At 40.4% G+C, this 13,916-nt stretch overlaps 1 protein-coding gene across 3 annotated transcripts; it reads left to right on the top strand.

Moving 5' to 3' along the window:
• Positions 1–3,987: 3,987 nt before the first annotated feature.
• RNF138 (ring finger protein 138) lies at positions 3,988–11,955 on the top strand. 3 transcript variants are annotated; one of them, XM_062570419.1, is made up of 8 exons: positions 3,988–4,090; positions 4,346–4,472; positions 5,453–5,618; positions 7,159–7,274; positions 8,767–8,832; positions 9,348–9,453; positions 10,265–10,372; positions 11,786–11,955. In XM_062570419.1, exons 2-8 carry the CDS (start codon positions 4,366–4,368, stop codon positions 11,852–11,854), a joined length of 738 nt encoding a protein of 245 aa, XP_062426403.1. In that variant the 5' UTR covers positions 3,988–4,090; positions 4,346–4,365; the 3' UTR covers positions 11,855–11,955. The 3 variants fall into 3 exon arrangements, with proteins under 3 accessions (XP_062426403.1, XP_062426401.1, XP_062426404.1); XM_062570417.1 differs by having other exon boundaries at positions 8,764–8,832; XM_062570420.1 differs by lacking the exon at positions 10,265–10,372 and having other exon boundaries at positions 8,764–8,832.
• Positions 11,956–13,916: the final 1,961 nt, after the last annotated feature.

Below are 13,916 nucleotides of genomic sequence, written 5' to 3'. Positions count from 1 at the left end.
TGCACATGGCACCTTCCAGTCACTGTGCAGTTATACAACTTTCTCTTACTCCTTCCTCCTACACCCCCTTAAATTTCTGACAGTTCCCACAGAATTCCAAATACCTACCACTTCCAAGCTGACAAGGAGACACACTATCCTTATAGGAGGATCACTACTGTCAAAAAGGCAACCAACAGAATGGTTGTACACAGGCTATCTAAAGTGTGCCCTTTCAGTAGCAATTGCCACCAGCAAACCACAGAATTTTATGAACAATTCTATAAGTTTTCTGTGTTGAGATTTCATTTCACAAATATGTTTTATCATGAGGAATAAAAAGTTGGTAGAGCCACTGGCTTCATCTAAGAAATCTAATTTAAAATGCTTTCCTTCAAATAAATGTGTTTAATAAATTTCAGCAGCCCGATTTATTTTTACATGTTGTCTATCTCAATGGCAAAAACTGTGCAAGATTTACAAGGCTGGAACCATGCTATATATTGCTCCATGGCATACTAGTTGTCAGCTTCAAGGGCATAGCTTTATTAAAGGATCAAGATTTACAATAACGTTCAAGCAACAGCACAAATGCCTTCACACACATCTTCTTGTAGTTTACTTCCCTGAGGTCATCAGCACAATTTCTTCCCCCGCCAAAAGCTACTAATCAATAAATACTGCAGATCTCCTGAACAAAGTTCAAATGGACCTATCATGTTCTTCTAGTAATAAATCTTAGCTGTTGTTTAACACTTGCCTTCAGAGGACCTAGCCTGCTTTACTTAGAGTAGTTAAACTTCATAACCACCCCTATATAATGACTAAAAACTGCTCCCCATTTACAGATTGGGAAACAGAAATAAAGGCATACTTGCCTCAAGTCATATAAGATGACTTTATAGTTGGAAACCCATGTATGCCAGCCCCCACCATGCTGCAGGTGAAGGCCATTCGGCTTCCCTTCTAATGAGTAAGACAAGAAAGTTTTATAGGGTCTCAGTGGAGGCTTCTGTAATTCTTCCTTTTAATATAGTTTCACAGACACATGGATAGAACACGCCAAAAGTTAGCTGTGCAGCTGTGGTACATATCGTCATAACTGACACACAAAAAAATGTACCAAAAATGTTCTGAACAGAGCAAGAACAGCAGCAGGCCTTTTACTCAATCAAGGAGAAATTACATGACCTCCTGACTGTGCTTACAGTGTTGTAGAGCGCATACTTACGCTGTCACCGGCTGCTAATGCCTCCTCCTATCTACAGGCTCAGCTTCCTACTTCATTTCAGACAAAAGCAAACTTAATCAGTGTAAACAGTAGCTCTTTGCAAGCCCAGCCCCTGCTAAGCGTCCACGTGAACAGCTCAGCTAACCTTTTGCAGGCTCCCTGAAGAGCAGGGAGGAGGAGGGCAATGCCCTGGTCAGCTAGCACAGCTCCAGCTGTGAGAGGACGCATTTGCAATGCCTGAAATGCCCAGGGCTGGCCTCTCTGGCAGATGCCCTGCCCGGGCAGTCCTGCCCTGTGGCACTAGATTTTCTCCTGGCTTGAAGAACAGGCAGTAAATGTCCCGACACAGATGACTTAACACTCTTCTTGTGCCCATCACCTCAGAGATGCTTCCACTCATCATTTTGGATGTCCCAGTACATAAAGGGACTCAAGTTTTGCCTTGACATGGTCTAGAAAGAAGGTAGTTAGTGCAACCATTGGCTTTAATTGGGTCTCTGCCTTTTTTTAAGGATAAAAGCCAGCTGCATGGGCGATATTACCATTTTTCAGCAAAACTGAGCCAATAATAATGGTGATGGATCCTGAATAAGGAAACATAGACAAATCCTTCACCTGTATCTTGCTGCTCATCACTGGCAGGTACAAGAACACTTTGAAGCCTGAACAGTTTTGTAGTGCCAAGCATAAGTGAGCCACAGGGTTTCGTGTTTTGTACTCTCTCTCCTACCTAGAAACCTAATCTCAGACTGGAGAGAGGGGGATCCCCCTACCTAGGGCGATCTGAACATCTACAAGGGGTATAGCCAGCTGCATTCCCACTGCAGATAGGGAGACAGGGATACTGAAGGTGATTCCTCAGCCCTTGCCTCACATCTTTGATTTCCATGAGAGACCAGGCCTAACCCTGAATCTTAGATTCAGTATGAATTAAAATAACCTTTACAAATTGGACAAATGTACAAACATAAGCACTACGAATCTGTTTCTCTCTAAAGTACTGCCAATATTTTTTTTATTTTTTATCTGCCAAGAGCCACATTCAAGGGAGATCAGTGCTAGAGGTACATAACAGGTCCAAAGTCTTCTCTACTCAGAGAAAATCAATAATGTAATTACACCACTGTAATAATATAATCATAGTTCCTCCTTCTAGAAAAAGTGCACAGACAGAAATACCACTGCACTACTGTTAAGAGTTTTTGCTAGTATAATTCAGGCAGTAGAATTTATGGACCAAACATCACTAATATCACTAAAACTGCACCTAAAATTACTGCTAGGATTAGTCAATTAAAAAATTGACTTTCTGAAAAGTCCCAAACTAACCTTTTCAAAACCTACGTATATGTAAATGCAATTTATTTTTCTCTTACCGTAAGAAATTAAATCTTTGACACAGTAAAAAAAAACATTCTTGGTATAGATGATGGACATGTATGCACAAAAGTGCTCCATACCTGGAGCCTACATACATCATGGAAAGTAAATCACTCAGTTACCCTGTCTGTCTTGCTCGAAACCACAGGGATAAGATGCTTATGCTGGATAACATCCAGCTCACTGCAGTGACGTATCAGATGCATTCTCGAATAGGTTGTGGCAAGCTACACGGGGTCGTCTTGCCTTAAATCGTCTGAACCTTTTCCGCTAGCGCAGATAGTCACCTCCTTGCTAAGCAGTGTGCGTTTCCACTAGCATTTCCACACAGGAGAGCAAAGCGCGCAAACGTGCTTTGTTCTTCTGTGCAGGCTTCAGCTCTTCTCAGGCAGAGATATTAGCAAAATCCAGTTTCATCAATATACTGGTGTTGAACATTTAACACCTGTAAGGCTTTCCTGACATAAAGTCCTAAATTTATTAGGACTGAAAGGGCAGCTGAAAAATATTCACCTAGTTAATAATTGAAGCTCCTGAATGTCACAACGCAGCTTAAACTTGTTTAATGATTTTGTGAGTGCCTTCAAGTTTGAACAACTAGTTTGTCATCAAGAGTCCAGAGCGAGCTTTGGTGCTTTACAATTTGTGCAGCAGCCGTTTGCGACCGCTCTCCTCCGGCTCCACACCGGCAGGTAGTTGCACATACTTTTCATCAGCTACCATCACCTGAATGAAAGGTGCCCACAGTTCAGTGTGGTTAGTCGTGGGGGTTTTTCTTAACCCCAGACCCGCTCGCTAAGGGCCGCGCACAGCCGCTCTGGGGGTCTGTGCTGCTCCGGGGCCTCTCCCTGCTCCGCTGCCAGGAGGTTCAAAGGGGAAACGAATTTAGCAGGACGTAGCCAGAGCGCGACCTGAAGGGCCCCGCGCGGAAACCCGGCTGCCAGGAGCTGCACTCCCTCCCTCCAGCCCCCTCGGTGCGCCGGGGAGCTTTTAACCGGCAAACCGCCGCGGCGAAATCCTGCCGGGAGGCGGCGCCGGGCGCGTAGCGGAGCCGCGCCGGGGGCCGCGCTCCCCCCGCCCCGGCCGGCGCTGGCCCCTGCGACCGCCGAGCCGTTTAGACGGCGCCCAAGCCCGCGGGGAAGCCCGGCCGCGCCGCTCACATGGGCGCCGGCGCCGCCCACAGGCCCCGTGTCGCCGGCGGCGCTGCGGAAGGAAGGGGAAGGGGAAGGGGAAGGGGAGGCGCGCGGCGGCGGCGCGGGCGGCGGGGCGGCGCCGTTGCCGGGCGGGGCGGCCCAGTGGTGTCATAACAGTCCCGCCGGGGCGGGAGGCGATCGCCATGGAAACGCGGTCCCGCCCCAGGCCCCGGTCCCGCCCCTGCCCCCCGGGAGCGCGGCGGGGCCTGGGCGCAGCATGGCACGCGGCTGCCGCTGCGCCTGAGCGGCTCGGACGCGCTCCGGCGGCGGCGGCCGGCCCAGGCGCTCGCTCGGCGGGCACCGCCAGGTAGCGGGGCGGCGGGGAGCGGGGCGGTGGCGGCGGGGCGGCCGGGAGGGGGCGGGCCGCGCCGGGCCCCCTCCCCGCCCCGCCCGCCCCGCGGCCCGGCCCGGCCCGGCCTCCCACCTGGTGCCAGGTGCCCACCCGCCATCTTCTGCCCGCCGCCCGCGGCGCGGCCCCTCCGGCGCCAAGCGGCGACCGCCGGGGCGGGACTTCTTATTTATTTATTTATTTATTTAGTTTTCCTTGTCGCCGCACCCACAGAGAGGCCCGGACGTGTTGCCATGGCCGAGGAAGGCGGCGCGGTGTGTTTCAGCGAGGATGACTTTTACTGTCCCGTCTGCCAGGAGGTGTTCAAAACGCCCGTGAGGACGATGAACTGCCAGCATGTGTGGGTATCGCCGGCCGCCTGCGCCCTGGCAGCGCCGGCGGCGGTTCTGCGTGCGCCGCCCGCGGTCCGCCTGCCCCGCTCCCCGAGCCTCGGCCTGGAGCGGCTGCCCCGGCGGAGGAGGCGCAGGATCAGCTGAGCTCCGGGCGGCTGCCCTGGGCGGACGCAGCTCTGCCACGGGCGCAGTTTAAAGCTTGCAGCTGAAGTGTTACTTGAGGGTTTTCTTTTTCAATTACTATTTTTTTCCTTACCCGTTTATTTTGTAGTGAATGAGGACTAATCAGTTTAAAAAGCCAAATCTGCACATTTCTGGCAGTCCTGTGAACGATCACCAAGTTTTGCTGCAGTTGAAAACATCTTACAAATCTAACTGAGCTTGTGTTTTTAACTTTATAGTTCCCAGTTCGTTTTTGAAAAACTACCATAGTTTAGCTGTTCTCCCAGGTTTTATGCTCACAGTGGAAAGTATTTTTTTTTCCCCCTAGAGAAACATTTAAGTACAACCTAATAGATTGTATTAAAAAAAAAAATCAAAACAACTTTGGCAGTTGATAAACACTGCTTCAAGGAAAAGAAAGTGATCTGTACACTGGTAAGGAGAAACACAAAAGCTTATGAATGGAAATCTTCAGGAACACTTAAAGCTTTGTGTTATTTTTTTTATTTTGCTCAAGGACAATAAACAGGAGTTACTGATAAAATTTTTTGTGGTATCATGCCAGCTGCACTGTTTAATGTCTCATTAATGATCAATGATCTCATTAATGATCTTATCAATAATCTGATTAATGGTCAATCTGGATTTATATTCAGCAGACTTTTATTCTGACATATGTGTGTGTATATATATATATATATATATATATATATATATATATAAAATACAACTTTTTCCTAATAATCATGCAGCTCTCTTTAAACACAAACTATCCAACTTTTTTTTCCTTTGCTAATCTGTGTTTGTGATAACTTTTTCAATTTAGGTTTTGCAGGAAGTGCTTCTTGACAGCTATCAGAGAAAGTGGAACACATTGTCCTCTCTGCCGGGGGAGTGTGACTAAAAAGGAAAGATCATATCCCAAAAGGGCTCTAGATGTTGAAAACAATATGAAGAAAGCTTCTGGGGGCTGTAGATGCTGTGAAAAGCAGGTAGAGTAAAACTTTATGAAGAGTTGGACAACTTTTTTTTTTCTTTTTTTTAACTTTTGACCTAATTCTGCACACACTTACTGTGTGTCATTCATACCTTGTAGGTAAAAAGCTTACAGCAGATGGTAGAAATTAGCTTTGTATAGGTTGTGCAGGTACTAGGCATGCAATGCCTGCTAGGTATGACTAACAAATATAAGCTAAAAGAGGACAGTGGATTGTCTATAACAGTGTTTTACATGGAGTGTCAAACTTTTTCTCTGAAATGATGAGAAAACTGAATATAGCTATAAAACTAGGAAAACAGAAATTGGATCACTGAAAACAAAATTTGGAGAATAGACGGAAAAAAATCTCAAACTTTCACTAGGGAAGTGAAAGTTCTAAGAACTACTGTAAAATGTCATTAACAAAACCCAGCAAATATGTATTGGTTACTCACAGTGTACATAGGATCATATGTAATTTCCAATATGTATTTTTTTGCTTTGAAAAATATCAGTCTGCTTACTTGCAGCCTGTGAAGAAATCACTATTTTCAGAACATTGGGTGAAATCCTGACACACCTCCCCAGCTGAAATAACAATAATCTCTCTTCTGACATAAATGGATCCAAGATTTCAGCCACAGTTCGTGTTAGTTTCCTTTCACTTGGAATTTAGTTCTGTTGGCATGAATATTAGCCCTACTGGAAAGCTGAGCTCCTTAGTTTGTTCCACCTGACTCAGGAGAACAAAAAAGCTGGGAGAAAGAAACAATAACAAGTTGGTAAACTGGAAGGAAGAACAAAACAGATCCCCAAAAGAACCTGAATATAGTTTAGGCACAGACATGCAAGATGGGGGGGTCTTGTAGGGCTTCTAAACCCATAGGTTCTATCTGACAGTGCCATTGGACCTGAAATTCTGATTTAGGGCATGTCTAGCACAGCTGTGTTCTGACTGATGTGAGCAGCTCATTGTCTTATCTTGCACTTAATCTGGGTGGATGTTCTTGAAGTTGGTGTTTATTCACCTCTTTCTGTCCCCCCCCCCCCCCCCCCCCCCATGAAGTTAGATGTTCTCAGAATGCACCTAAAGCAAAAAGACTGGAGTCTGCACAAAGCAACAGCAGATTAGAGAAGACTGAAGGAGCAGTGGTGCTTATCCCATCCTCCAAGCTCACTTCCCCACCCCCAGTAGCTCATCAGTAACTTATCTTCTATGCAGGAGGTGTAGTTTCTGTGACTTTTCAGTCAAATGGAGTTTTTTATCTCAAGAGCAAAAACACTGAGTACTCTCAGTTGCCTGGCTGGCTGGTGTTTGAGGAATGGGATTATTCTTCGTTCTCATAGAGTGGTAGAGACTGCAGAAAAAAGTTGAAGATTCCTTGTTTGGAAAGGAAGTGCTCATCTTGAGAGGGAGATGTCAATTCTGATTTCTGCTGCATATGATGTCCAAACAATTTTTACATGCATTACTTTCTATTGGCAGAGTTATTCTATCTTCCTGTCCTTGGATTATTTAGTATAATTTCAGTAATTTGACATTTTATTTACAGGTTAGATTTTCATGGATGAGGCAGCACTATAAAACATGTAAGAAGTATCAAGATGAATATGGAGTTTCTTCTATTATACCAAACTTACAGATTTCCCAAGATTCAACTGGGAACAGGTAATCAGGGTGTTTTACGTATAACAACGTATCTTCTTTTTTATTTTTATTTATTTATTTATGTATTTAATTTTTACTAGAAGGAAAGCTTTATTTTCCAGGACACACTTTCTTTTTGTAATAATTATTGTCTATATTCTTATGCTTCAAAAAATGTCAGTTTTTCTAAATTTCTTTCTTCATTCAACATACAGAAAACTCTTCTAGATGATGGTTTGAATGTCTTCTAGGAGGTCTTCTAAAGATTGCATAGTATTACCACCACCTTTCTTGCCTTCACGGCTCATGAACAGCTTGCTACGTAACAGATTTCATTGTATTTAGCCCCAGGGAAGTTCCCTTCACCTCCTATCCCATTCCCTCCCCTTTTCTAAATTTGTTTTAGCAGGTATCCTATTGCAAAACGTTACTGTGTAAGCTTTTGATTTCAGGTGGAATTTACTTTGAACTGATCCTTCATAAAAATGTGTAAGGAACTCATGTCTTATATACCATAAAATCAAATGTTGCTTACCCACTTACTTTGAGACAATAAAGCTGAAGAATTTCATTCTTGATGCTTTCTGACTGATGTGTTTCTTGGTTTGCTTTTTGCACGTTTTTATGAAAACCCCTTTTCTTCTTTTTACATATAAGTTTCATAGACCTTTATAGCTTATTATTTATTTATTATGTGTTGCTATCTATTTTTTTGTTTTCGACAAGCTGAATTTATGTGTTTGGGTTTCAACCTAACACTGTGTTGAAAGTGGAAATTTAAGCTGTTATCAGAACTAGCTGCAGTGATGTTTACCTGAAGTGTCTGGATATTCTTATATAGCTACTAATTGAGTATGCCACAGTAGAATTCTTTGCTTGTAACATTACAAAACTATATTAAAAAGAAAAAAAACCTTACTGTGACCACATCTGTAACTGTAAATATTCATACTCTTAGGATTATCAGCATGCCTGAGCAGTTTCTGGCTTAACTGGAGGTGCATGTACAGTCAAATTTACTTTCTGAAATGTTCCTGTTTGTCACTCTTACTTTAGGAACTAGTAAATTCTTGACACAATGTAAAAAAAATGTATCTTACTGGAGTTAAAAGTTCTAAATGATTTGTATAAACACACGGCAGTCAAATGACTATTATGTTGTCCTAAATCAAAAAAACTTAAAGCTTTATGTGCATTTTCTTTGAGCTATGTAGTCTACCCTGTAATTCTTGTTGACTAAGTATCCATTATATTATGTACTACTTTCTATTAAATTACATACTATTTTACTAAGAGCTGCCATGGTAACTAAATGTTGAGAAATAACTTGATAGGAAAGAAAAGTTTGAACAGTAGTACAAGTTAAAATATGTACTATTATATATTTTGCCTTAAAATTCATGAGACTCAATGGAGGATTTTTCTTGTTATCGGTATACTCTTTGAAATCTTGATAGTGAAGGACAAAAATACTCATTTTATTTCCTTCTTTTTTTTCCTTTTTGTAAAGTAGCAGGAGTGATGCAATATCTGATAATGGAGAGAGGGCTAATAACCAGATGCTTCAAGGAGATACAAGGTAGGCTGCTTGCTTTTTCACAGTTACTACTTAAATAGACCCAGTAAATCATACTATAAACTTCTATTAACTAATAAAAAGTTACTACAAATATTAATTAAAAATGTTACTCCTTCTTTATTTGTATCTATTCATTAGAATTTGGTTCCTCAGCACCGAATTAGGTTCTTTGGTTCAGACTGAAGGGTTTGAACTAAAGGATGCTACCAGTAAATAAGAATGAAGTGAAGCTGTAATAAGAGAAAAAGTCAAGTTTCAAAGTCAAAGCTTCAAAAGGATGCATTTTGATATGCAGATACTAAATTTTAAACTAAAATTCTGCTTCAGAAGTAGCAATGCAACTCTAGTAGTGCTGCTATGATATCAAAAGCTTTTTTTTTTTTTTTTTTTTTTTTTTTTTGTGGTGGGTTATTCTCAAAATAAGGGAAAATAAGACTAAATCATCTGTTACCTTGTCACTTCTCTAACACTTCTAAAACTCTTTGCTGTTTAATCCTGCATATTTCTGTTTACAGTGGACATCCAACCTTCAAATGCCCCCTGTGTCAGGAAGCCAATTTTACTAGACAGCGCTTGCTGGACCACTGTAATAATAGACACCTTTATCAGATAGTTCCTGTAGTAAGTACAGTTGCTTTCTAATGTATGATTCTTAAACTACTTTTGTTCTAATTATGTGGAATAGCAGGAGGATTTTAGACTATGCACAGTAGCTAGTCTATAACTATAAAGGTCCACTGTGCTCTGAGAAAGAAATTACTTAATTCAGTATGTTTAAATTGAGGAATGACTTTCATTTGAAAATCCTTGTCAGCCATAACTGTCAGTTGTAAGGCATTTCTGACATAGCTGCATCATTTATCTTGAAACAAAGTCAGTTTTTGAGCTTAACTTTTCCTTTCCTTTTCAGTTAGTAATTTAGATCTCTGATTCTAGATAATTCCATTTGTGGTCAAACTATTGTTTCACACAAAACCTATAGTTACTAAAAATCAAAAGATTGGAGGAGGAAAAAATCTGTTATTTTTGGTTTTGTTTTGTTTTCACTTGTATCTTGGGTATTAAATATGTTTTATCCATGATTGCAATGACCAATAAGTAGAGAGAAGGATCCTTGCAAACACTAACTAGGGTGCAAAATCATTCTCTTATAAATTTAGAACAACAGAAATCAGCAAGAAGAGTGCTAGGCAGGTGTGATAATCCACCACACCTAGCAGACAAACTAATGCGTTTGACACACTGAGATGTAATTTTCCTCAAGTGTGTGTAACATTCAAAAAAGAGCACTTCATGATTTTTAAGTAAACATTACTATATTTTGGTAGTGGATAAGTAATAGACTAGTTGAGCATGTCTTTAGTGTATTCTGTGTAACAATTAACCTTTTTTTTATTATTATTTTCTCTTTCCCCTCACCTTCCAAATTTAGATCTGTCCTATTTGTGTATCTCTTCCTTGGGCAGATTCTAATCAGGTTACTAGAAATCTTGTTAGCCATCTAAATCTAAGGCACCAGTTTGACTATGGAGAATTTGTGGTAAGCCTTTTCTTCTTTGATGGGGGGAATAAGTAGTAACTTTCTTTCCATAAATAAAATGCCAAATAAATATTCAGGCCAAATTGGGTTTTGGTCTGGAAATGCTGACAACTGAGGAGTAGGCCTGGGCATTCTTTAGCTTTTTCCATTATCAACATTAAATGTTACTGGCAGTAGGTGTTGTCGGCAGTTAAACCATGCTTTGAACCAATTAAGAACACTACTAAAAACTTCAGTCATCAATCTGAACTGTTGTCCTTCTGTAACAGTTTTACTCCCACTCCAGAGGAAAGCGTAGTAGATTCTCATTTGCTTTATTGACATATTTTTTATCATTTTTTGACGGAAACAACCAAATCATAGTTCTCAGAACTCAAAGTGCCACTTGACTAGCTGCTGATGCTACTTGAGCCTCTGGTTCCATGTGGTAGAGGAGGGGCTGCAATGTGATATGGGAAGAGATGTGGCATTAAATCACTGTTTTGATTGCCTTCTTTCAGGCCCACTCAGAGTAAATTATCCTTGAGTAGATGCAAAACTACATAGGCAGATGTAGTCGTTAGGTGGATTGTAAATCAAGCCAGCGAGCTAGTTTTGCATATTGCATCAGATAGCTGGAGAGTTTGTGCTGCACTTCAGAGTATTTGACAGGATTCAGGGTAAACTCTTTGAGTTTTATGGGGGCACATGGTATCTGAAGCATAGGCAGCCTTTCAGATTAAGGAAAGCACAGAGAATGTATTTTATTTTTTTTTTCCCAAGTCCTGTGGCAAAGGAATGAAGAGCTCAGAGATCAGTACAGAGGGTTGGGCTCCTCAACAGGAGTGCATCTTGCGTGTTTGAGGATGTAGAACTGGTGACTGGAATCCTGATTTGGGGAAATTGCCAGAATAGCCCTAAATGGATGTATTGCTCTAGCATATGAACATTTTGGAATATAGCTCTTCAAAAGTAGCAAGGTTAACCTCCCACCTTTTGTGATACGTTTGCTTTTCATTTTAAGTACTATGTTCTCAACAATCTATGATTACTGTTGTCTGAGGATTGCATTTTGTTTTTATTGATAGAAAAATGTTATGGCTGTTTGGGAGCCCTGTTATAAGAACTGCAAGACACATTCTGTTCCCCTGAGCTGACTATTCTGTAACATAATTGAGCCAGGGAGATAAGCTGGACTCTTCTGCTTAATGAGCTGGGTCTCACTCATCTGATTCTTCTCCTGTTTCTTGTATCTCTTGGTACTTTGTTAAATAAAAAGTTTTATCAGACAATAGTCTAATACATGTATAAATGGAGAGTCTTCATCCAGGTAGCATTTCCTATGTAAAAATGTAGAAAGTATACAATTAAACTAAGGAATATGCTACATCTTCAGTATATTTCTGGTTTTGATGATGATTTTGTTTTGTTTAGAATCTTCAGCTCGATGAAGAAGCCCAGTACCAAAATGCCGTTCAAGAATCCTGTCATGTGAACTTTTAAAGTATAGATCCCCTTCAACTTACTGATTATCTGAGGGGGAAAAACTACATGAATTCTGTTGGTAATATGAAATGTATATTAATAAAAATGGAATTCAGTAAGTAGTTTTCAGATTTAATTTTTCCACACTAATAAGGAATTTTCATAAATAACATAACTGATGTTTTTACCAAGATCTTTCCCTGTGGAATTAGGGACCTTTTTGAAACTTCTCACTGTTGTCTTGATTGTCTTTAACTTTTACTACTCTGTTAATTATATAACTTCTTTTTATTAATGCCAGATGCTTTAATTCACAAATGACAACTTTGAAAATATCTTTAGAAGTCGATATGAAGATGCTCTGTTGCACTATGATTTTTTTTTTTAAAAAAGTTCCATTTCCATCCGCTAGCATAGCTTTGAGATGGTGATCTTTTTTTCTCCTCCCAGCTGATGACAAAGATTTGTTTTGATATTGTGATTTGTTTTTTGTTACTATGTGAATGAAAATAAATGGGGCCAACCTATAAAGTCAAAATACTTGTTTTCTGTAGATCAGTTGTGCAGAGTAAGTTTCTTTCACATGTCTTTTAAGGAAGAATGATGCTATAGCTTAGGAATATTTTTTCCCCCTTTTTGGAGCATAACTGAAGTAGGACTTGCATGCTTAACTGGTGGGTGAGAAGTTTTCCCTACTAATAAAGAAGAGAATTGCCCTGACATACTTCTTTCTGAATAAGTGAAGAGGACATGCAAATATAGAAAGAATGTACTATTCTTTTTTGATACATGAATATGAACAGCTAATTTTTCATTTTATTTGAACTTTTCTAAGAGGTCTTTATTGTTGCATAAAGAATTCAAGTTTGGGTCTTTTCCATCTTTCATGGAAGACTAGAAAATGAATTGGCTTAAGACCTACCAACATTCAGACTTGTTTGTTTTGGTAAGACTTTTTAAAACTTGGACATCTTCTACATCTAAAGGCCAGAAAAAACAGTTGAAGAAAAACTTGCCTTAAATTAGTTATGTGTGTATTTTGAGTACCTATTCTAGATTTCAATGTTCTCAGCAAGACCCCCAGTAAAATCAAAAAAACATATCATTCCTGCAATTTTAAATTTAAATCCATTTTAAAAGAATCTTCAGGCCTTTTTCTAATAGTAATGGAGGGAAGGAGAAAGAAAGCTGCAAAGATTACCTTTCATTGAGTTTGTGTGTGTGTGTTGGGGGGGGGGGGTGTGCATGCGCACATGCGTCTTTTTAGATTGGCTTTCATGGGGCCATGAAATTTTTCACTCATGGTAAAAATAGATTGTTCTGAATGTATACTCTTGTTGGTTTGACTCTTCGTCCTGTGTCATTATTGCCCATTGTCAAGCTGTTGTTCTTAATGGGTATTGTGTACATGATGAAGAATATATCCAGTAATTTTCCTACTCTGGTGATACGTGTGTACTAATATTACCCATGCAGCAGAAGTATAGTCTGCTTTTTTGCAGCCTGGCTCCTCTTTGCTCTCCAAACTTCTCTTTGGAGCTCATTAGTCTTTAAATATTAGAATAGTTCATATTCAGAAACCAGTGAGGTTGAAACACATCATCCTACAATATAATGGTTTTCGGATCTGAATTTTGATTATAATATGTTGTGAATGTTGGAACTAAAACACTACACACTGTAACATTAAATTTCTGCCCTCTATTTTTAAGAGTGGCTAAAACCAGAGAAAATCAGCTTTTCAGAGATGTCTTAAACTTGTATCCTTTTTTCTAACAACTTAACACGCTCACTATTTTGTTACTGACTTAAAATGGTGGCCTGTTGCTTATTTTTCCCCCCTTTTTTTTAAGCATTCCTTCCCTCCTGTATGCTGCCCATATTCTTGTCTTTGTCTTTTCATGTGTCTGTCAGTCTGTCAGCTGCAGTGCTTATGTGACCACATACTGATTTGGAGTGGTTCACTGGTTCCGCTGAAAAGGTTTTTTTGGAATCATTTTTCTCTTTTCCTTTATAAAGCCAACTATGAAGTAATGCCCTTAGAAAGGAATTTCAAGGTAACCCAGTGGTCAAGTTTTAC

Source organism: Rhea pennata, chromosome 2 (genome assembly GCF_028389875.1).
Source record: "Rhea pennata isolate bPtePen1 chromosome 2, bPtePen1.pri, whole genome shotgun sequence".
Lineage (NCBI taxonomy): Eukaryota > Metazoa > Chordata > Aves > Rheiformes > Rheidae > Rhea > Rhea pennata.
This window is presented reverse-complemented; position numbering and strand designations above follow the sequence as displayed.